Source organism: Onychostoma macrolepis, chromosome 19 (assembly GCF_012432095.1).
Source record: "Onychostoma macrolepis isolate SWU-2019 chromosome 19, ASM1243209v1, whole genome shotgun sequence".
NCBI classification, from domain to species: Eukaryota; Metazoa; Chordata; class Actinopteri; order Cypriniformes; family Cyprinidae; genus Onychostoma; species Onychostoma macrolepis.
In genome coordinates, this window is record NC_081173.1 from 17,394,339 (window position 1) to 17,418,580 (window position 24,242).

The window sequence follows — 24,242 nt, forward strand, 5'->3', positions numbered from 1 at the left end:
AGCATGCAATGTCGTGGTCAGTTAAGTAATGATGTTACCAAAAAGGCGATTAAAGCTGCGTTAAAGGGGTCCTATTAAGCTTTTTCACTTTTTGAATTTTAATCAGTGTGCACTGTAGTGTGTATGTTTGGGCATAAAAAGATCTACAAAGTTACAAATCTCCACTCCAAAGGGAGATATTTCGTTTTAAAAAAATCACACACACATATGATATATCATATATATATATATATATATATATAAATAATACTCAATGTAAGGATGCATCAGTATTAAATTCTGACTAATACAGATATGCTGACAATCATACATACATAAATAAAATTAACAAATAAATAATATTCCAAGAGATGCACCGGTATGAAAATTCCGGCCAATACTGAGCAAGTAATTATTTTTAATAAATGGTAGATATTAAAATCTTAATTAATTTAAGAATGATCTAATCTTTAATTAAACATAAAACGCTAAAAATTAAAATCATTAAATGCATCAAGTGAATTTAGGCAGCACAACATTTAAAAATCTACAAACAGATTTAAAAATGGATATTTATTTTGAGACTTGTTAAAGATTACATTTATTTATAAGTATTATTTGAATATTACAGTATTGTTAAATTATTAGTTTTAAAGATTAAATAATTTTTTTAAATAAATCACTTAAGTGAGCACTACATGTGGGCAAAGGCAATCTAACTGTTAAAATAGTGGAAATGCACAGTTAAATATCCATTGTCGACAGGTCAGGTATAGGTGCTTTTAAATCTTATATTGGCCAATAACCGATATAGTGTCAATATAATGTGCATCCCTATCCCATTATTACTTTTGACATGAATGCTTTGCTCTGTAAGTATTCTCTTATTCCCTTTGGGATCAAATGCGGTGGCCCCAAAAGGTTTTTGGACATTTATGACAATAAAAGAACAAAGAATGAGTGGCATTATTTGTTCTATCATTTGTGAATGAATTCCATTGATTTAGTATGTACATACTGCATCAAAACCACACTTTCATCAAATGATTTATCAGACATCTTTGCTAATTCTACTCTCAAAAACCAAGTTTATAATATATTAAAACCAAGAATAGAAAAGTCGGTCATCAGTTTTCCTCTGTTTATCTGGAAATGTTCTTTTCAGCTGTACATGATCTGTTGTGCAATTGTGAAGGGTTATCATTCTTCCTTCCTTTTTTATTCCTCATTTAGACACCAACACCAGCTGAAACTGTAAATAATGAAGTTGCAGGACCAGGTCCAAGTGGTGATTTTGAAATCCGCGAGAATGAAGGTCGCCAAGGCAACGAGGTCAGGAGAGGCAAAGGGGAGCCTGGCATGGCAGGAGAACCAGATTTGTCTGGTAACACAGTAGATGCTGCTGGAAGCTCAGCCGCTCAACTTCCACAGAAGAACATCCTTGAGAGGAAGGAAGTTTTGATAGGTGAGGGATGCCTGACACATTCAAACCTACTCCCACAACCCAGTTCAGTCTCTCCATTTTCTTTTCGCTTCTGTCTTTGAACCTGTCTGTCTATTTGTCTTGTGTATATATCTTTCATTTTTTATTTTTGTACATGTTTTTGTCTGTCTCCCTGTTGCTTGTAAGATTAATCGACCACACTGACTGAACTGAAAATCCTATTATATGTGTGTGTGTGTATTTGAAAGAAGTCTCTTATGTGTACTATAAGTAAACAGTAAAGTATATAGTAAAAATATAAGTTGTGAAATATTATTAGAATTTAAAATAACCATTCTATTTTAATATATTTTAAAATGTCATTTATTCCTGTGATGGCAAAGCTGAATTTTCACCAGTGTCCAGTGTTCCAGTGTCACATGATCCTTCAGAAATCATTCTTTATTATAACTTTATTATTATTATCAATGTTTTATCATTTGAATTCTCAATGAAAACAGTTGTGCTGCTTAACATTACATTTTTCAGGATTCTGTGATGAAAAGAAAGTTCAAAAGGTCATCATTTATTTAAACAAATAAATTTGACATATTTTGTAACATTTATAAATGTCTTTACTGTCACTTTTAACAATTCAATGCATCCTTGCTGAATAAAAGTATTAATTTCTTTGAGAAAAGAAAAACATCTTTTTCCACCATCTAACCCCAAACGTATGAACCGTAATGTAAATATTGTGTTCAAGGTTCAAGCATGAAATGGCATTTCACAAAAATTAGTCATTAGTTGTTAGCAATATTATTAGTAGGAGTATTATGTTTGGAGTAACAGTTGTTTAAAGAACAGTTCACTCAAAAATGATTTATATTTTTGCTGTCCTATCCCTTTAACAGCAGCTTGCTCTTATGATCTCAAGCAAGAGCCTCCATTTACATTTACATTTATGCATTTATGCATTTAGCAGACGCTTTTATCCAAAGCGACTTACATTGCATTCAAGTTACAGTTTTTTACATTTTATCAGCTCTTGCTTTCCCTGGGAATCGAACCCATGATCTTGGCGTTGCTAGCGCCATGCTCTACTAGTTGAGCTACAGGAAAGCCTCCAGTGGACTTTATTTTAGCTCTCTGAGGAGAACACGGTCTTCTGCTCTTTGTCTTTTTTTCCTTGTTCACGTTCACCTTCTCTGTTTGTTTTGCTGCCTCTCTGTCTCCATCTCCCCTCTCGTTTCTCTCTGTCATCTGATATGCTGTCTCTCTCTCCTCAGCCATTCTGATTGGAGGACTGTTTGCCTTTGTATTTGCAGACTTCCTGGTCATAGGTAAAGATGTAGGAGTCGCAGGCTATAGCGTGAAATTAGTTGGATTTTAGCTCGTTTTTTGCATTTTCAATTTTCGCAGTTAAGCTTTAGTTTAGAGAGACTCCAAACTCTCCCTGCCTTGATTAAATATGTTTTATGTTTGTTTGTCTGTGTCTTTATTTCTCTGTCTTTTCATTGGTTTGGTTTTTTATCATGAAGTGTGTTTGGTTCAAAAACATCAATGAAACTGATATCAGCTGTCTCCTTCAGAAGAGTCCATTTGTAGTTGTGCTTATTGCTGGCATTGCATCCCCTAAATTCTGACTGATTTTCAGCATAATGAGAGGGGGGTCAGTGTCATAACAATTGATTTATTTTTATATTTATTGTCCTATTGATTTGTTTAAAAAATTCAATTAGTACATACAATGCCTGAAATCCTTAACATGTTTTTAAATTAAGTTAAATTTTAAAATAAATGTTTACATTTCTGAAATAAACTTGTATTGTATTCATATATTTTTATAAATTATAAAATGTAATCTGTTATTATTTCTTAGGAAAAATAAACAGTAAATCAATTTTGTTATAATATTATAAATAGCTATTTATTATTATCCCCCCCCCCCCAAAACCATATGAAAAGATATGACTTGATTTTAAAAAATAAAATTTAAATCATATTTTTTATCTTGAATACTTTTTTTTTTTTTTTGTCATTGACCCAGAGACATTTGCACATTTATGGATGGTGGGATAGAACATAATTGTTGTTGAAGTGTTCATAATGATTTGAATTTGAAATGCTGTAAGTAATCAATGTCTCTTGTTCTTTCTCCAGCGGTGATTGTCGGAGGTGTAGTCGGAGCACTCTTCGCAGCATTCCTCGTAATGTTACTCGTCTACCGGATGAAAAAGAAAGATGAAGGCAGCTACACATTGGAGGAGCCTAAACAAGCCACCGTCACCTACCAGAAACCAGACAAGCAGGAAGAATTCTACGCCTAACATTCATACGTTCATCCTCGTTTATCTCTCCAACCTTGTCCCATCTCTATCTGACCCCCCCTTCCTTCTTTTCATCTCATCCCTTTTCCTTTGATCCCTTTCTTCCATTGTTTCCCCATGAGAGTGCCTCTCATTCCACGGACTCGGAACTTTCTTTTCCAAAAAAAAAAAAAACTGAAAAAGATCAATGTAGAAAAAATGGAATTGGTTGTGGGTGGGACTTGGGGTGGGGGCGGGCCAGAGAGGGCAGGACGTGAATCTACACGTACACAGAGAAGAAAAAAACTTTTTTTAAGAACGTTATTATTGATATGTTTAGGATCGTTGTTCTATGAAATTATGACCTGAATCTTTTTTTTGTAAAGACACTGCGTTTCAGATGTGTTTCCTGCACAATATTATGGGAGCAAAAAAAAAAAAACAGCATGAAAAATGAGGGAGAGGAAAAGAACACAGTTGGGGTCATGGAGGGATTGTGAAAGTCAAGCGAGAGGAAGAAAAAGAAGCAGAAATAAGAGTTGCATGGCAGAAATAGAGGAGGAATTTGGAGTGTACTCGAAATACTCTTCTGTCACCAAGGTCATAGATCCAACGTTGTGTGGTGCCTTCCATTTCCCTGGTGCTAGAAACAGAGCTCTAGCAGAGCGAGCGTGTGTGTGTGTGTGTGCTTGCGCATATGTGTGCGATTGTATGTCTAAGGTGCCCTTGTGACCCCAGCCTAGACTCATGCGCGCGCACACACGCACAGGTGCACACACTCGGCCCGACTCCCTCTGCTGGTGAGAGCGTGTGTCAGCACAACGGTACCGTCCATTTGGAGCAGGGAGCCCGAAACATGTACACAGCACATTAAAAACACTGAAGGTTTGCTGTGAGGGAGCGCATGCATAGAATCAGAGGAATAGCCTCTCCTCTGCTCTGTATAAAGACTTTAGTAATCATTAGTAATAATCAATAATATATCAGCAGCTCTGAATGGAAGGAAAATGGTGATCATAATATTCGTAGTGAAGGATATTATCTATTTAGCTGTGCAGTAAGGTTTTATCGGTGTAAATATCAACTCGACTCTTTATTTTTGTCAAGCTTTTAACCATGCTATTGTAGTAAGAAATTAAACACACAGACACATATGCTATCATTATCCAGTTTTTTGTCAGTTTAACCTGGAGTAATGCTGAAACCTTTGCTCGGGTTTATTATTAGTCAAGCGTCTGGTTTTTGTTTTGAAAGCACAAGGTTAGTCTCTCTCACCGCCACATTCACTCACAAACTCTCATACATGCCACACAAACAACCCTGATGGACGGTCATGCTCAAAACGGATGTTGTAGGAACTTGTGCGATTAGGGGGTTGGTGAACGTAAACCTAATGGTTTGGGAGAAAAATAGCTTGTCTAACAAAGATATCTGAGCTGAAAGCCTTTAAGTAGTGCGATTTCAGTGATTATTGTCAAAATTACTGTTACTTTTTCCTCTGTTATTGTGTTTATGTCAGGATACATTTAATTCATAAAAACAAAATGACTAGAAATGCATGAATTAGCAATAACAAGCTATCAACAACAGTCTCTGTGGTTGACATGCTCAGAATGTATGTGACATGTCATGTGGTGTGATGTCAGTGTTACTCGCAGCTGTAGCACAAGATGTTAGCAAAACGCTGAAATGATGACAACTTGTCTTAACACATATCATTTTAAATATCTGATCATGTAAATGTACTATATCCAATCTGGGATGGTTTGTATCAGCACTCTGTCCTCGAAATTTCCTTTTTATATCCACAGTAATGGAGAATTATACCCATCCCCGTTTATAAACATATCGCTGAGGGTAAAGCTGCCATAACACTGAAACTTGACATCAAATAACGCTTCCGGTTATATCACAAATCATGCGTTTAGAATGCATGGTGATGATTTTTTACACACAAGCATATCCGACTGAGTGTGTGTACTAGAGCACATTCAAGACGCCACACTGTTCTCAATGGAATATTTTAGGCAGGTGGGGGAAATCTTGAGACCCATATGGGGTGGTTGTACTTCAGTCTACGATTGTAATGTCACACCTGTGCAACAGTACCTGTAGATTGAATATTGTACTCTGTGTGATCATGTCCTGACTGTGTGCGCGAGTATGTATGTGTGAATATTGGCTTGTTTTAATGCATCTGCAAGTGTGTTTCACTCCCCAATAGTTCTTCCGTTGTGGGGACATATTCTCCTCTCCCTGCACTTAAATTGCTATGTGACACTGACAATTGCACAAACACACAAAACATGTTACATAGCATCACAGCCTCGGCCTTGTAAATAAAACCTAGAGTGATTTCTGACCCATCACAGCACACCTTTAAGTAAATTACTATAGTAAGGGCCAGTCTCCTGGACACTGAATAAAAGTTCAAGAACGATAATCGGTTTGACCGATATTTGGGGGTTTCTTTTACCAATATTCACATTTTCTACTTGGCTGTCTGTTCTGTAATATTCAGTCTACTGAATAAGTACACCATCTAGTAGATGTCTAAAGAATAGCAGCGATGCCATTACACCACTATATGTTCACATGTAAAATAAAGACTTGTAAATGTTTGCATAATTATGTCACTTTTTACGTGGAACAATGAAACATGAAGCATTTTAACCTTGAGACTTAGACATAGACCAAACAAAGATAGAAATGAATTTGCAACTGATCTACAACAACTAAACACAGAGGAAGTTATAAATATATTGCAAAAAAAGAATGCAATTATTAGTATTTGTAATTATTGAGAAAATAATTATAATGCTTATGTTTTTGATTAATTAATTTGTCAAAAAACAGATGAAGTGAAACACAATAACCTTCGTTACAAAAAACCGTATCTATTACTTCAGGATTTGTCTTCAGTTGTGTCTAAGATACTGGATTTAACAATCAATGCTCACAAAACCTCAGCAATCATTAGTGTCTAATTGGAATATTGACTTGAATAATGTTAATCAATTGCTTACATGCTAAACATATAGTTGCAAGCCTACAATTAGTATGTGAAATTCAGGTATTAAGACGTGATGATTGTTTAACATTTTTTTGTACAAAACAAGCTGTTGGTGCTGGAGGTTTAATATTTTGATCATTCACAGCTTTCATCCCACCACTCCTACAATCTAATCTTGTGAGCAACACATTCACATGTCCTTGTGAAGCCCCCACCTCCCAACAACAAACATGCACCTGTCCATTCTGGAGCGTCTGGAGGTCACTGTGTGTTAACGTTATGGACGTCAGTGGAACTTTGAGTTTGCATTGCGGTCTTTTCTACTCATTTCTACCTGTAACCTGTCACTCTTTCTATTCATAGCCAAATATGAGGCGGGCCTTCCTGTGTCTGTGTGCCAATCACAGACCAGCATGGTCCTGGTCTGACGGTCGCCCAGCGTGGTTTTATACATGCACATTTTTTTAAAGAACTTTTGTTTTTCTTTGTTTTCCTTCTTTTTTTTTTTTTTTTCCTCATTGGTTGATTTGTGTATAAAGAGGCAAAGTTCTGTCACTAATATGCCACTCTATTCTAAATAAAACCTGATTGGTTATCTCTGTAGCTGCTGTGATTTAATTGGTTAAAAGCCTGAAGCTGGCTATGATGGAATAACATGGTACTATACTATTCTTACTATACTGTATTTGTAGTATGTATACTAAGTACTTAGAATTTGGCATCTTACAATGCAATGTGCTTGAGTTAATTTGCTGTCATGTATGAATTAGAAGCAACATCAGCCACAATGTTAACATCATCATTAATTGATGAGGCTACCAGTTTTACACAATGGTAGAATGTATTAAAAAAAGCAAAACAAACTCTTTTGAGAGAATAACAGAATACCGCTCACTGAATTTGGAACAGGGTTATTAACTAAAACTAGCTAAATAGTTAAAAAGGCAAGATTTCTCCTCTTTAGTTAATTAACTTAAACTAAAAGTACTAAAACTAAAATAATAATTAACAAAACTATATAGACATTTAAAATTACAATTGAAAATGAAAAATATTTAATTAGAAATTATAATAATACCTCAATGATACTAAAATAACACAGGAATATACCCATAGCTGCAGACCTAGTTTTTAACTTGTTTGTGAACTCCATATTTTTATTCTTTGAAAATGAATCCTTGTGATCTAATATAAAGAATAGGCTATATGAAAGCAAAACATTTGTGCTTCACAATTAAATTAAGTTTGACCCATAAAGTAATTTCACAAAGAAAAATAAGGTCAGATGAGTCAACAATTAATTTAAAATGAAGACTTTTTGTTGCATTTCTAATAAAATTTATATATACAAACCTTATATCAAGTCTTATGATTATAGGCATAGGCTATATATTTCTATATAGGCTACTGTGTTTTTTCTTCATTTTCAATTTCATTTAATCTACAAACAATGAAAATATGACATTTAAGTCTACCACAGTGCTTATGAAGACAGATATTGCTGAATGCAACCCTGGTCAAGACAAGTGAAATTGCATGAATATTACTGAAGGTCAAGCGCGCATGATTGCAGCGACACTGAACTTGACGGAAACACGCCTGGTGTGCATGTCACGTGATGTAACCTGAGCAGCGTCTACAGGTTATCAATCAATACTCAGGCTAGAGTTTGCGCTTCACTCAAGCTCAATCACTTTAATATCTAGTTTACAGATAGAGGTCTGTGCGTGTGCGCAACACGATGGCTGAAGATGCCTTGTTTGCCAGTGATTACGGTGGGTGATTTGTTGTAAATTAGTTGATTGACTCATTGTTTTTGACACCGATAATTGTCTAATTGGTCTAATTTCTACACGGATAACAGGTCTAATGGTTTGATACTCAGGGCGGAGGTTCAATTTATTCTCTAATTAGCGGGAAATACGCAAGTGAAGAAAACGTCACGTTTCACAACTTTAAGTAATGTTTATAATGTTTAAATCTCTGGGAATAATATTTTTATTCTTCCCACCACACACACGTTTTTAAAAAATTGTTCACGTTCTTTGAAAAGCTGTAGAATTTAACACAAAGACAGTTTGGAGTTTTAAATTGTTTTTGCAGTCTTACTTTGTAAGAGGTCTGAACTGTAATGACTGAAAACATTTAAGTTAAATCTAGAAAATAAGAGTTTATTTTATGAAAGGCGAGCCATGTCTCCAAGTTAAAGGGATAGTTCGCCCAAAATGAAAATTCTGTCATTATTTACTCGCCTCATCTCGATCCAAACCCATTAGACTTTCCTCTGAGGAACATAAAAAAAAAAATTATTAAAAAAGAGATTTCTTCTTCTTCTTTGGCCTGTACGGTGGAGGTCAGGGGTAACAAAACAGTGTGGTTACCAACATTTGTTAAAGTAACTTTTGTGTTCAACCAAATAAAGTCAAACAGGTTTGGATCAACATGAGGGTGAGTAAAATGATAAAACTGTAAGTGAACTAGCCCTTTGGAATCAAAGTCTGAGAGTTCTATATGCCAGGCAGATAATAATGCACCTTTCTATGACGGAATGCTGAATCAGTTCTGAATTGAAGTAGATTTAATTAATTGCGAGTTTGCTTGTTAACATATAAGCGTTCTTTTCTGGGTAGATATTGTCTTTTTCATGCCATGTCATATTTACAGATGGTCCATGTCCTCTGTGTGAAGAGGATGAGCAGAGAGCATATTGTAGATACAGAAACAGCGAGCAAGAGAATGAGAGAGAGAAAAACAGTGATGGAGAAGAGGTGGAAGACGAGGAGTCACAGGAGTTCAAGAGGGATGCTGAGGTGAAACTAGAGAAAATAACTGAGGAGAATTGGACAATAGGTCAAGAACCTGAAGATGGGAAACTAGAGACGGACAAGGAAGAAAACAAAACTGAAGATGTCACACAGAAAAATGAAAAAGGCACAGAAGATGACGAAGAGACAAACAAGAAAGTAGATAATGTAGAAACCGATGAAAAATATAACCAGGTGAGCAGGAAAGTACATTAGGTTTCAAAAATTATGAAACAAAGACAGTTGATGATGATAATGCAGAGGCAAGCGACTTGCTGGTGCCACCTCTAGAAGATGACTGCATTTTGCAGATGGGCCCAGACTGCACAATAGACCTGGTGATGGTGTGTGATCAGTCGGTGGAGAGATGTATGAATGAAGACCTTTTGTTATGCCCCCCCAAATCTTCAGATCTCCCCCAGCAGCCCCCTGTAAAATCCCCACCCAGACCGTTATCTATCACATTACCCCATCAAAATGCCACAGTACTCCCCTTTCAGCCCCAGTCTCTACTTCAACCTCACCTCCTACCACAGGCCCAGCTGGAGGCCCCGTGCTTGGGTAAACGGCCCTATGGAAGCAGGACCGATGTACCCACAGGACAGCTGGAGGTGACGCTGCGGCAGGTGTACAGCACTCGCCGCTACACCCGTTTCGCCAACAGAGTGGCCCCTCTTATACCTCTGACCTCAGTTGGTGGAGAAACCAGCAGTCAGGCTTTACCCTCCATCAGCATGGATACTCCTCTAATGCCTCCAAAGAAGAAAACTCGCACCTTCTACAGCACCGGTGAGAGAATGTACATATTAAAGGCATAGTTCACCCAGAAATGAAAATATTCTTATCGGTTACTCACTTTCATGTCATTTTAAATCTGTAAAACCTACTTTCTTCTGCAGAAACACAAAAGAAGATATTTTGAAATATCTTGCAATGTAAGTCAATGGAGTCCAGTGTTGTTTTGGACCCCTACTAACTTTCATTGTATGGACAAAATATCTTATTTTGTGTTCCACTGAAGAATGCTTATGTTTAAAATGTGAGTTTATTGATAGATAAACATTACAGATGCAATTATGGACATGGACCATCTGTAATATCTATCTATCTATCTATCTATCTATCTATCTATCAATAAACTCACATTTTATAAACTCAAAAAAAAAAAAAAGTAAAACGCACACACATCAATTTGGAATGATTTTTTTGTATGTTTTTGGAAGAAGTCTTTTGATGACAAAGCTGCATTTATTTAATCAAAAATACAGTGATAATATTGTGAAATATTATTACAATTCAAAACAAATATTTTCTATTATAATACATTTTAAAATGAAATTTATTTCTGTGATGGCAAAGCTGAATTTTCAGCATCTATTACTCCAGTCTTCGGAGTCATATCCTTCAGAAATCATTCTAATATGCTAATTTGGTGATAAAGAAACATTTTTTATTTTTATTTTTTATCAGTGTTGAAAACAAGTTGCTGCTTCATTTTTTTTTTGTAGAAAATGTGATCCGTTATTTTCTGGATTCTTTGATGAATAGAAAGTAAAAAGCAAAAAAAAAAAAAAAACAGCATTTATTTGAAATAGAAAACTTTTGTATCTTTAAATATGTCTTTACTGTTACTTTTGATCAATTTAATGCAGCCTTGTTAAATAGAAGTGTTATTATTACATTTAAATGGTACTGTATGAGTTTCCAAAAAAAAATGTGAAGCAGCAAAAACTGTTTTTAACATTGATGTATATAGATCAGTTGGAGGAGCTGGAGCGTGTGTTTCAGGACGATCACTACCCTGATGGAGACAAGAGAAAGGAGATCGCTGCCTCCATCGGTGTTACGCCCCAGAGAATCATGGTCACTGTTCACGGACATCCATTCCTTAGGATCATATTAAATGAATCTAAATGCATGCAAGTGTCAATAATTGTACTCTGATCCTCACATCAGGTGTGGTTTCAGAACCGTCGAGCCAAGTGGAGAAAAACAGCAAAAGCCACAGCAAAAAAGCCTTCTGCTAGTCGAGGTCAACCTTGTGTCCAGGTCAACAGGTAAGTGACCCCACTGACGCAATGCAGCTAACACACTGTGTGATGAAAAATGCATATAATCGCTTATACAGTTATTTTGTATGTGTGCAGGCCACCAGTTTTCACAGCTCCTGCTGTTACATCTCAACATGCCAAGCCTGGAAACACACTTCCTCCCTACAGTACCATCCGGACCAGCTGCACCAGTCCACCAGGTCACATTTTCAGACATACACCTAAACAGTTTAATTAAGCTATATTTTAAGCTATTTAATTCAATTATGCATTAGGGATTAAACCCTTTAGTTAGCTTAAGGACTATAGGATTTAAGTCATTTAATTAAACTATTTAATTTGAATTGAAAATGCCGACACATTCAAAACATGGACACCTGTTTTTTAAACAAATGCAATTTTCTGTGCTCATCAGGTACAGCTTGTGTTGATATGGCACCTTGTGTGTCTCAAGGAGGTTTTTTGGAGTACATGCCCCCTCCTATGCACAGTCCTCCTCCGATACGGCGTGCTTCCTTGCCTCTTATCACGGCTTACAACCCCCCTACTCACACCGTGTCCCTGCTGCTGGACACACCTGAACACAGCGAGCCCACAGACACAATGCCGCTGAGTTTGCAGACTGACACGGGGTTAGTATGAAACTAGGTTACTCATCTCCTGCATTTCCTTTGTTAAACACTAGACGTCAGCACAGAGCATCTTATACAGTGATTTTCAGAGGTGGAGGTCTGTACTACAGTCACAGTAGCAGGTGTTACTGCAGCTTAATATGATTGGTAGTCAGCATAACTGGCCATAGCATTTGACAGTCTGATCACAAATAGGATGTACGCTACCGTTACAAAGTTTGGGGTCAGTGAGGTTTTTTTCTTGTTTTATTTTTACATTAAATTGATCAAAAGTGACAGTAAGGATATTATACAAAAAATGATATTTCAAATAAATGCTGTTCTTTTGAACTTTCTATTCATCAAAGAATCTTAAGAATACATCAAAATATTAAAGCAGCACAACTGTTTTCAATTTCCTGAGCCCCAGATCAGCATTATTAGAATGATTTCTACATGATCACGTGACACTGAAGACTGCTGAAAATTCAGCTTTGCCATCACGGAAATAATTTAAAAGTTATTTTAAATTGTAATAATATTTCACAATTTTACTGTTTTTAAGTAAAGGCAGCCTTGTCGAGCATAAGAAAATCGAAGTAGTATACTGCTGTTAAAAAAACAACAACAAAAAGATGTCATTTTATTTTGACTGACATTTCTTGCTTATAAAAATGAATATTCTAAACTGTCATAAAAGGAACAAGATTATTATTGCATCAATCAAACATATTCAGACATATTCATAATGTTTGTTATTTATATAAATCAATTATTATAATATTAATTGACATTAATTCAAATTAGTATGATTTATTATTACTATTGTTATTAATATTATCATTATTACTAAAATGATTTTTATTATACTTAATGCACCTCACTGCTTGTTTACATAAAGTTAAACTTATTTCAAAATCGCTGGACACATGCACATCACCCAGCTGTTCTTTGTCACTGTGAAGGCCCAACACTACAGATTTGAGGAAATATCACCTAAATTGTTTAATGTCACATGATATAGTTTCTCAAATGTGTTTTTGCTGTTCACAGGTTTGACTATGACGGCTTGGGCACCTCTGTAAAGCTGGACTACATGACTTCTGCTCCACAGAACAGCGCTCTAAATTTCCAGCTCAACACATTTCCTCAACAGTCTAACACCTTATTAACTCAGCAGACAAATAATCTCCTACCTCAGCAAACAAACACTCTGTTACCACAAAAGTCCAGTTGTCTTATGCCCCAACAGTCCAGCACAATATTGCCCCAGTACTCGCACCTGTCGTACCTCACGCCCTCTCCTTACCTCACACCCAACCCCACAGAGAGCAGCAACGCTCCTTATCTGCCCCTCACCACAGGAACCAGCAACACTCTGCCTGCATACACCAGCAGCGGACATGCCTATCTCCAGTCTCAAACCGGCAACCAGATGCTGCCTCAGTCAGGAGTTCATGGTAAGTCAACCACATTAAACCTTTTGAAACAAACATCTTAAAGTAGTAACCTATATGTTTCTATGAAGCATTTCAGACCTACCCTTGGACAACTGACATGTATGGTCAGTCGGGTCAGTATACACAGGCAGTATTTCGGCCACAGTTATCATCACAGGGTCACGAAAGCCAATACTCCCAGCTCCTGCCCCAGCAGCACTACATTCAGCTCGAAGGAGTGCCGCCGCAGCCCAGCCTACCCAAACCCACCCCTGACCCCCTGCTGCCCAATGTCAAAGTAGAGTCTGAAGACATGGGCCATGGCCAGCCAATCAGAGTCAGTGAGGCAGAGCCTAATTTTCACTGCGATTTCTCACCGATCAACTTTTAACAACAGCAGGTGATGCAGTTTTATATTATGTGTATGGAGAGTCTATATGTTCATATTTTGTTTTGTATAATTGCTTGAAGAACAATGAGTAATTATCATTTTTGAGAACTACATCAGGGGTTTTCAAACTGGTGTCAGGGGGCTGACAGGGGGTGCTTATAGTTAACTAAAACTTAAATCATTTTTTTGTAAATTGAAATTAAATAAGCATTAACTGAAATAAAAAAATTAAAAACTTAATTAAAAGACTAAAACACATTTCAGCTAAATGCCAATGCTGTATTAGTTAACTAAAATAACTCAAACTAAAAGTGAAATAATAATAAATATTCAAAAAGAAAAAGGAAAAACAACTATCAATAACTAAGACTAATAATAGTAACTTAGTAATAATAAAACATGTTGTTTAAAAAAAAAAAAAACTGTATAAATTTAAATCGAATTTTAAGTAAATTTAATGTATTATAATTACATTTTATTTTATTTTCGTTTCATTTAAATTTTATTTAAAATTTTCTATATCATTTAAATGTATATTGCCTTTTGTGTTGCCTAATATTACTGATAAATGTCTGTGTTGTATTTCAGGGTACTGACTGTGAAGATCTGCGAGCGATATTTTCTTTCTTTATATGTTTGTCTGCTGTTTTTTGTTGTTTTGTGCAGGAGCTATTAAAATGCTCTTTCACTGATGATTTTCTGTGTTTTTGTTATGCATCTTCGCAAGTTTTATTAGACTAGTAAACTAGACTGATGCATACCTACAGTCACAAACAGGAATCGGAGGGCCCAGGACAAACCTTTATTTTCAGGCCCCCCTTTTGGTTTAATCGCAGATTAAAGGAAAGTATGTGTGTACAGTGTGTGAGAGCACCTGTAAAATAGACTAGCATTTGCCACAAGGGGGCGCTGTTTTACAAGAGCACTGATCTCAGTTGAAGTGATTGCGCAATCCTCTACAGCACACTTCTGAGGTCTGTTTGAAAGTTTTGTTGAAGCATTCAGTTCTCCTATGTTATGGCTCGCCTCCTCGTCACTCTCATCACTACATACTTTTATTCTCTTTCTCCATAGCTTTACTCGGCTTCTCTCAAGTGGAGTTAAGGCCAGGACAGATCTTTTTGTATGTATTTGCACAAAGAAAATTTGAAAAGATGGCAGAAACATGATCATTACACCACAAACCCCCGCAGTGTTAATATAACCCTCACACATACGCAAATGCATGCTCTAGTTCCCTTTCATTTCCTGTCTATGGTTGCTTTCAGATATGGTGAGAAATGTTGCGAGATAAAGATAATGTCTGTGACATGTTTGCTTGTTACCTCTAAATACTTGCAAATAAAATGACTGGAAATGCAAACTTGGGTCATGTTAAGTGAGGAATTCATGAGGAACTATTTATTCAGTGGTCACCAAAAAGGAAGTTTAAAAGATAGTTTGTGCAAAAAGTACAATTAAATAATATACAGTATCTCACAAAAGTGAGTACACCCCTCACATTTCAGCAATAATTTTAGTATATCTTCTCAAGGGACAATACTATGCAAATGAAACTTTGATATATTTTAGAGTTGTCAATGTGCAGCTTGTATAGCAGTAAAGATTTACTGTCCTCTAAATATAACTCAGCATATAGCCATTATTGTCTAAATAACAGGCAACAAAAATGAGTACACCCTAAGTGAACACGTCAAAACTGTGTCCAAAGTGTCAATATTTTGTAGGGGCATCGTTGTTATCTAGCACTGCCTTAATCCAAACAAGTTTACCTTAGACTCATCAGACCACATGGTTCCAGTAATTAATGCTCTTGGACAGGTTGTCTTCAGCAAACTATTTACAGGCTTTTTGTAAGCCAGCTTCAGAAGAAGCTTCCTTCTGGGATGACATCCATGCAAACAGACTTGTTGCAGTGTGCGGCGTATGGTCTGAGCACTGACAAGCTGAACTTCTGCTTCTGCAACCTCTATAGCAATGCTGGCAGTACTCATGCATCTGCTTTTTGAAGCCAGCTTCTGCACCTGAAGCACAGCACAAGGACCTAACATCTTTCTATAGAATTGTCCCTTGAGAAGATACACTAAAATGATTGCCGAAATGTGAGGGGTGTACTCACTTTTGTGAGATACTGTAATTACTAAATGAGATAATTAACTGGAGAAACTAATTATAAACTAAGTTAATTATACTGTATAGATTTTTAAAAATATTTATGTTTCTTAGATTTGAACAGTCACTTAGAGAGTTTTTAAAGTTAGTGTCAAAGAAAACTGTGGTTTCAGTGCCTGATGTTGTGTGTGTGTGTGTGTGTGTGTGTGTGGCCATAAATATGTGTTGGTTATTGCCTCTTAGCAGTATTTCATTTATTTGTAGGCTCGTGTTTGATGTAATAGAATGAGATCTATCCCTTTATCAGAATTTAACATGAAGACTGAAATACCCTCTGAAATTGAGAAATCATTCAAATCAGCCTAAGATAACAACAAAAATAATCAAGTTCTCAGAAAGTATACAGGAAGCCCTGACCACCACACAGGAACTTACATGTGCATGTGTGTTCGTCAGTAACAGGGTGGATTTACGTGATAGTTTCTGAGTGTTTCAGCTTGTTTGTGTCATTGTGAAAGAGACGAAGAGAAAGATGTCTGGAATACGCACCCTCTGCTGCCATGTCACCACTGCAACCCTCTCATTTGCTGTCTTATATCTGGTAACAACATGCAAACATTACCACATACAGACACTGTATACAAAGTGTTTAAATAATTACAATTACTGCCTTACTGTTCTAATCCAATCTTTGTAATTGTTTGTTAGTATAACATATCAGGTGCATATTCGCTTGCAGTAATTCTAGGGACTTTCATACTTCCTAGAGTAAATGTTTGAAGGCTTTGTACTCTGGTAAGACAACACGCCCATTTTGTTGCCGTTTTTTGTGCATACACTTAATGAAGAAGTTACTGCATTTAGAGGAAGCTGGCGCCATTTTGAAGTCACAGTCCGTTACTGAGCCACAGATTGAGATTCAATATTGACTGTTCTTTTTAACACAATGTTTGTTGTACAGCACTTGCCATCTCTTTATCTGAAGCTGATATTTATTTAGCAACCAATAGATAAGACAGATAGTGAGAGATACTAAATGTACTAACTACATCGACTACTAAAAAACAATTTCACATTATGATCATATTATGAAATGGTGAGTGAGAAATCAATGTTCCAATTTGAGTTAGATTATTATAAAGCATTTATGGATACTTAAACCACACTATATAATTGTGAGCATCATCGGTTTAGGAATAAATACGTTTACAGGAAACCCTCTGTCAACCGGACTGCATTTAAGCTTCCGTATGATATCTAGCTGAGGGAGGAGGTTGTGTCTATGTTATGTAATTTACACTTTTACAGGTTTTTCTGAATGAACCGCTGTTCTTGTGTAACTTGTTCTGTTGGTGTTGGCTCGGAGGAAAGAGACCAAACACACTGGCTGCCAGAATACACACAAACTGAGACACACATTTACCCTTATGAATTCACATTCATTTCATCTGTACCCTCTGTGTGTGTGTGTGTGTGTGTGTGTGTGTGTGTGTGTGCACTTCTCTCTAGACTGGTAATGTGCTGAAATTGGTGGGCATCATTCTAATGGTTTCATTGGATAAAGAGGCATTTTCTGTCACCTATCATGATTCAAAGGCTACCAGGGGCCAGCGTGTCTGTGAGTTCACTGCACACTACTCAGCCACTTCATTCAGACATTAAATGAGGTTCAAAAGTTACATTTTTCTTATGAATTTCAGAATTGCATTGTAAGTTTTGTCCCAAGAGTTCACATGATCAGTATCAAAAATGCATTTCAGAATTCTAAATTGTTTCATATGTTTCAAGATTTAAATGACATTTTGAATTGCAGATTGTCATTGACCTCAGACTTTTGGTCCCCACTGGATATTACATATTTTGTAGTCTTATTAAATAAAAACACCTTTAGTGTTTGGTTTATAAAAATAAAAAAAAAATAAAAAATGAAACTTTACTTTTTATGAAATCAATATAAAAATCCCTAAATGCTACATTTGACCAAATATTGTTCAGTATAAGACGTAAGTTACTTAGTCATTTAGCACAACATAAAAAAAAACCCCCATGAAAATAACAATAGATGATATAGAAATAATTTAATTTATTAAATTGAATTGTTAATTGTTTCTTTCCAGTTGACATCAGCACTCAAATTCTGATGCTGGTTCTGATGTCGATCTCTGCTGTGCTGGTCCTATTCTCTAAACGCAAGGTACTGTACATGTTTATTACCACTGACGGAAAAATACAGCTTCCATCTATACTCTAAACATAAATGAATGGAAATGTGGGGGGGAAACACGGTGATACATTAGTTTGAATACATCTGTACAGAAATCAATTAATTAAATGTGGTTTATGGCAAAAACAGTGATATATTAGTTTGAATACATTAATACATGAATAACTGCATTGATATGAATGGAATAAAAATATTTATATATTGTTTCAATTTTATATTGTATTTTTATTTACTGTAAAAAAAATCATTAAATATTACATTAGGTGAATTGCAATTGATAGTTACTTAAGCATGAAGCAATGACTATATACCATTTTAAGGTCTAGTTTTAAAAAATTACATCATTTTTTTTTTTTTTTTTTGTCATTTGCTTTTTTAATACAGCAGATTACAAGAAGAACATACTGTGTTAGTTTCATCTTCCCAAGCATACTAATAAAATACAATGCTGAACCACATTTCGACAAAAAAAAAGTTTATTCACAATTTATGTTTTTTTTTTTTTTTTTTGTTATTTATAATAAGAGGGTTTTTTTAAGGTGATTGTTTTATGCATGACACTAAAGGTTATTATATCACTAAATATTTCTTTACAGCATTCACTTACAAAAATATTTAATTTAACTTGGAATATTTATGCCATTATTATACTATGGTTTCTGTGCTGTTTGAATGCACACCATATTCAGCACAGCAAATAATTTAGTCATTGGGGAGTTTACAAGAACAATAATAAATCTGTGCTACTGAAGACAAATATACATACTAAATTTGTAACGTAACGATCTGTGTGGTGAAACCTTTTAAATAAGTCTGGTCTGTTTTTGTTTTATTGGATGTTTATGCATGTGCGTGTGTAAGTGTGCATAAGCAGTGGTTCAGTGTGTGCGAGTGTGCACCTTAGATTTTCAACTCTGCAGCCGACACCAATATTTACCCAGCTTCCAGAAAGAGAGCTTGTCTCAATATTTATGAAGGTGGTGAAACACAGAATCCTAGCGCTCTCTCCAAACTACACATTTCAAATCTGATCAGTCTATAACAGGGAAAAATAGTTTTTTTCTCTTAATTTCTTACCTTTTTCTATGTGGAGTGTGACTGATTGAATGTGTGATTGATAGAAAGATAATTCATCACTTGTGTCTCTCTGTATAAGGGCCCGATGTTTGTGCTGCCTTTTGTGCTGATGATGTTTGTGGAGCTGAGTCTGAGTTTTCTGTCCCTGTTTGGTGGAGCCTGGGGTCTGCCAGGGACCCCCAACTACAGAGACATGCTGCAAGCTGTAGTGAGATACATAACATACATTTTGATACAAAACTAAATGATAACTTCATGAAAACTGCATGGCTAACATAATTCTACCCAATTAATGTGTACACGTATGTATGTCTCTAACAGAAGAGTCAGAAGAGAGTTGATAGGTTGAATGAAGAGGAAATTGGCCAGTTCACCATGGAGTACTCAGTTCTCTTTATGCTGGACATACTGCTGAAGGTATAAATACGTGTGTGTATTTGTGTATAATGAAGTTCAAATGTCTCATACTACATTGAAAAACTGGGATTCAAAATTATATTTAAACCAGAAAATAAGGGTTTCACTGGGTTCTTCAACCCAAACTATAAAACTACTTATTATTACTATAATTATTATTATTACAATTTTAAATAACTTGTCTATAAATTGTAATTTATTCCAGTGATGGCATTACTCTAAATCATTCTAATATGCTGATTTGCTGATCAAGAAACATTTATTATTATTGTTATCAATGTTGAAATCAGTTGTGCTGTTTAATGATTGAGGCAACCATGATACATTTTTCTTTTATAACATAAATATCTTTACTGTCACTGTTTTGATCAATCTTTGCCGATTAAAAATATTAATTTCTTAAAAAAATATTACTGATCCTAAACTTTTAAATAGTAGTGGATATGACATGATACATGTAATCATCCTATAAAAATAACTCCTGCAAACACACACCTATATTCACACACAGTGTTGTTTTGTCTGCTGGACTGATTTGTCCAGTCTAAAGCAAAGCTTTTTTAGCTGTAGAAAAGGGAATGTAAGGGGGATTTGAGGAATGAACGCGATGTATGGAGCCAGTCATAAAGTGTGTTCTGTCCTTGAGAAGGATTTGGGAAAAGGTAGAGGGAAATTAAACTCCCCTCTGTATGGTTTTGCATATAAGTGTGTGTTCATTTATATGTTCAGAATAATTTGGTGCATTTGGGCAGTATTAGCATCCCTGTGTTTTTTGTGCAGGCGTACGTCCTTCATGTGTCAATGAGGTGTTTCTATGCCCTGAAAGCAGAAAGTATGGCTGCCGTCAGTGTTGACACTGGAAATACTGTGACAGTGAGTGCATTTATAGTGGAGTTTGTTTTACTGTCACACGATACAGCAATTTTAATGTTGTTGTATAACATATACATTTTTTTACATATATATTGTAAACCTCCAATTCCAAGTCACTGCCCAATTTTTTGAGTGATTGTTTAACACCAAATAGATTTAATAATAATTTATCTACGGTTTAAAACATTTGGATATATGTTGTGTTTTTGACTTACAGGTGAAGCTGCCTTCTTATGATGAGGCTCTCAAGATGAAAGCACAAGTCACTCCCCCTTCCTATCATGAGGCTTAAACTGAATGCGTGCTTCAGGCATGGTTTTATGATGCAAAAAACCCCTTTGGGTTTAAACCACAAATATTAAGCACAAATATTCACACGTATACTAACAACCACATGCAACACAAACAGGCATGGCTATGCTTAATTGTATGCTTTTGCAAAATAAAGGTACTTAATGTGTTTCTGATTATTGTGTCCTTACTGGCAGGCATTCGGTTTAAACCGTAACGTTTCTCTCATGCATCACGGTCATGCTTATCATTTGATCACAAGCCAGAAGCTAGATCTGGTTATACGATTATGAGATAGTAACTTGAAGCTGTTTGTGTAAGAAAAGACGGGAAATTGAATCCCTGTAATAACCATTTGAATTGCTTGATATAATTGCATGAATTTCAAACACATAAATCTTCACAGCATGCTCAATGATACATGACAAGTAAAGTATTTAAAATATTTATTAATATATCTTTAAACTGTTTCATATACTTTAGCTTCCACTTAATTTGGTCAATAACTACATATTTTTCAAAATGAATTATAAAGAGCTCAAGTTTTTTTTCCCACACTGTAAAAAGCGATCTGTTGGCTTTACTTCGAAAAAAATTGAGGAAACCCATTGCCTTAATAAAATCATTAAGTAAAAGGAAATTCATGCATAATTAAAAGAAAAAAAGTTAAGTTAACAATTCTGAGTTGTATTAACAAATAAACAAAAGAAAATGTGTTGTGGTCACTTTAAGTTGGACTAACTTAAATTCATAAAATTGCGATAATTTAAAAGTGTGAATCTACTTAACTTAAAACTAACAAGTTAATCTGAGTTCTGTCTACTTAATTTTCTCAAGGCAAAGGGTTTCCTCAATTTAATTAAGTAACCACAACTTATTTTATCTGTGTAATTACAATTCACTTGAGACTGATTTGATGTAATCTTATTTCACATTGAAGGCTACTAATACAATTCTCAAAATACAAAATTGTTCAAAACAGACAGCACACAAACATTTCTATGAAGAATTGTGAAAAGCAAGTCAACTCACCCTTATTTATATACAGGTGCATCTCAAATTGGAATGTCGTGGAAAAGTTCATTTATTTCATTAATTCAACTCAAATTGTGAAACTCATGTATTAAATAAATTCAATGCACACAGACTGAAGTAGTTTAAGTCTTTGGTTCTTTTAATTGTGATGATTTTGGCTCACATTTAACAAAAACCCACCAATTCACTCAACAAATTATAATATGGTGACATGCCAATCAGCTAATCAACTCAAAACACTTGCAAAGGTTTCCTGAGCCTTCAAAATGGTCTCTCACTCGGCTACACAATCATGGGGAAGACTGCTGATCTGACAGTTGTCCAGAAGACAATCACTGACACCATTCACAAGGAGGGTAAGCCACAAACATTCATTGCCAAAGAAGCTGGCTGTTCACAGAGTGCTGTATCCAAGCATGTTAACAGAAAGTTGAGTGGAAGGAAAAAGTGTGGAAGAAAAGATGCACAACCAACCGAGAGAACCGCAGCCTTATGAGGATTGTCAAGCAAAATCCATTCAAGAATTTGGGTGAACTTCACAAGGAATGGACTGAGGCTGGGGTCAAGGCATCAAGAGCCACCATACACAGACGTGTCAAGGAATTTGGCTACAGTTGTCGTATTCCTCTTGTCAAGCCACTCCTGAACCACAGACAACGTCAGAGGCGTCTTACCTGGGCTAAAGAGAAGAACTGGACTGTTGCCCAGTGGTCCAAAGTCCTCTCTTCAGATGAGAGCAAGTTTTGTATTTCATTTGGAAACCAAGGTCCTAGAGTCTGGAGGAAGGGTGGAGAAGCTCATAGCCCAAGTTGCTTGAAGTCCAGTGTTAAGTTTCCACAGTCTGTGATGATTTGGGGTGCAATGTCATCTGCTGGTGTTGGTCCATTGTGTTTTTTGAGAACCAAAGTAACTGCATCCGTTTACCAAGAAATTTTGGAGCACTTCATGCTTCCTTCTGCTGACCAGCTTTTTAAAGATGCTGATTTCATTTTGCAGCAGGATTTGGCACCTGCCCACACTGCCAGAAGCACCAAAAGTTGGTTAAATGACCATGGTGTTGGTGTGCTTGACTGGCCAGCAAACTCACCAGACCTGAACCCCAGAGAGAATCTATGGGGTATTGTCAAGAGGAAAATGAGAAACAAGAGGCCAAAAAATGCAGATGAGCTGAAGGCCTCTGTCAAAGAAACCTGGGCTTCCATACCACCTCAGCAGTGCCACAAACTGATCACCTCCATGCCACGCCGAATTGAGGCAGTAATTAAAGCATAAGTATTGAGTACATATACAGTAAATTAACATACTTTCCAGAAGGCCAACAATTCACTAAAATTTTTTTTTATTGGTCTTATGAAGTATTCTGATTTGTTGAGATCCTGAATTGGTGGGGTTTTGTTAAATGTGAGCCAAAATCACCACAATTAAGAGAACCAAAGACTTAAGTTACTTCAGTCTGTGTGCATTGAATTTATTTAATACACGAGTTTCACAATTTGAGTTGAATTACTGAAATAAATTAACTTTTCCATGACATTCTAATTTATTGAGATGCACCTGTATAGCACTTCATACAATTCACATGGTGTCAAAGCAGCTTTACATTGTTAAACAGGAAAATAGTGTCAATAAAGCTCTAAAAAGAGGACAAAAGTAAACCGTCAATATTTCAGTTGAAGTCAGTTCATCGTCAATTCAGTGATGTCATCATCATCCAGCTCAGTTCAGTTCCCTTCAAATAGCGTCTCTGCAAACAAGTCGTTAATATTCCCAAAAATTAAGTGTCCCCAAATAAGCAAGCCAAAGGTGACAGAAATGGAGAAAAAAACCTTGGTAGAAATTTTATATTTATAGACTGTGGAAGTAAATAACTTACCACCATTTGACAATATGAAAAAAAAGCACGCAAAAAAAAACCTTTTATCTGCTCATTGTAATTGGGATAATGAGGGAATAACACACACCTGACCATGGAACAGCTGAGAAGCCAGTTGTCCCATTACTTTTGGTCCCTTAACAAGTGGGAGGCACATATGCAAACTGTTGTAATTCCTACACCGTTCACCTGATTTGGATGCAAATACCCTGAAATTAAAGCTGACAGTCTGCAGTTAAAGCACATTCATTTCATTTGAAATCCATTGTGGTGGTGTATAGAGCCAAAAATGTTAGAATTGTGTCGATGTCCCAATATTT

General features: G+C 35.8%; 3 protein-coding genes and 1 non-coding gene across 4 annotated transcripts in view; 3 read left to right on the forward strand and 1 right to left on the reverse strand.

The window, feature by feature from the left end:
- Positions 1-3,921, forward strand: part of sdc3 (syndecan 3) — a 29,675-nt gene extending 25,754 nt beyond the window's left edge. Inside the window, exons 4-5 of the mRNA XM_058753951.1 lie at positions 1,213-1,444; positions 3,566-3,921. Coding sequence (XP_058609934.1) covers positions 1,213-1,444; positions 3,566-3,732 — 399 coding nt within the window. The 3' untranslated portion in view covers positions 3,733-3,921. The remainder of the gene's footprint in view (positions 1-1,212; positions 1,445-3,565) is intronic.
- On the reverse strand, positions 2,452-2,526 carry trnaa-agc (transfer RNA alanine (anticodon AGC)). Its single transcript has one exon. It is a non-coding gene; the product is annotated as a tRNA-Ala (tRNA).
- A 4,379-nt stretch (positions 3,922-8,300) lies between the features above and the next one.
- Positions 8,301-15,433, forward strand: LOC131525245 (homeobox protein NOBOX-like). The gene is given in 10 exon segments (XM_058752627.1): positions 8,301-8,499; positions 9,389-9,721; positions 9,724-10,317; positions 11,285-11,391; positions 11,485-11,585; positions 11,676-11,779; positions 11,995-12,211; positions 13,244-13,650; positions 13,719-14,029; positions 14,609-15,433. Coding segments are annotated over 9 exon segments (2,199 nt in total). The 5' UTR covers positions 8,301-8,465; the 3' UTR covers positions 14,021-14,029; positions 14,609-15,433.
- Positions 15,434-16,561: 1,128 nt separating this feature from the next.
- LOC131525750 (uncharacterized) lies at positions 16,562-21,183 on the forward strand. The gene is made up of 7 exons (XM_058753669.1): positions 16,562-16,733; positions 17,642-17,750; positions 18,250-18,326; positions 19,513-19,641; positions 19,755-19,850; positions 20,631-20,723; positions 20,941-21,183. Exons 1-7 carry the CDS (start codon positions 16,665-16,667, stop codon positions 21,013-21,015), a joined length of 648 nt encoding a protein of 215 aa, XP_058609652.1. The 5' UTR covers positions 16,562-16,664; the 3' UTR covers positions 21,016-21,183.
- Positions 21,184-24,242: the final 3,059 nt, after the last annotated feature.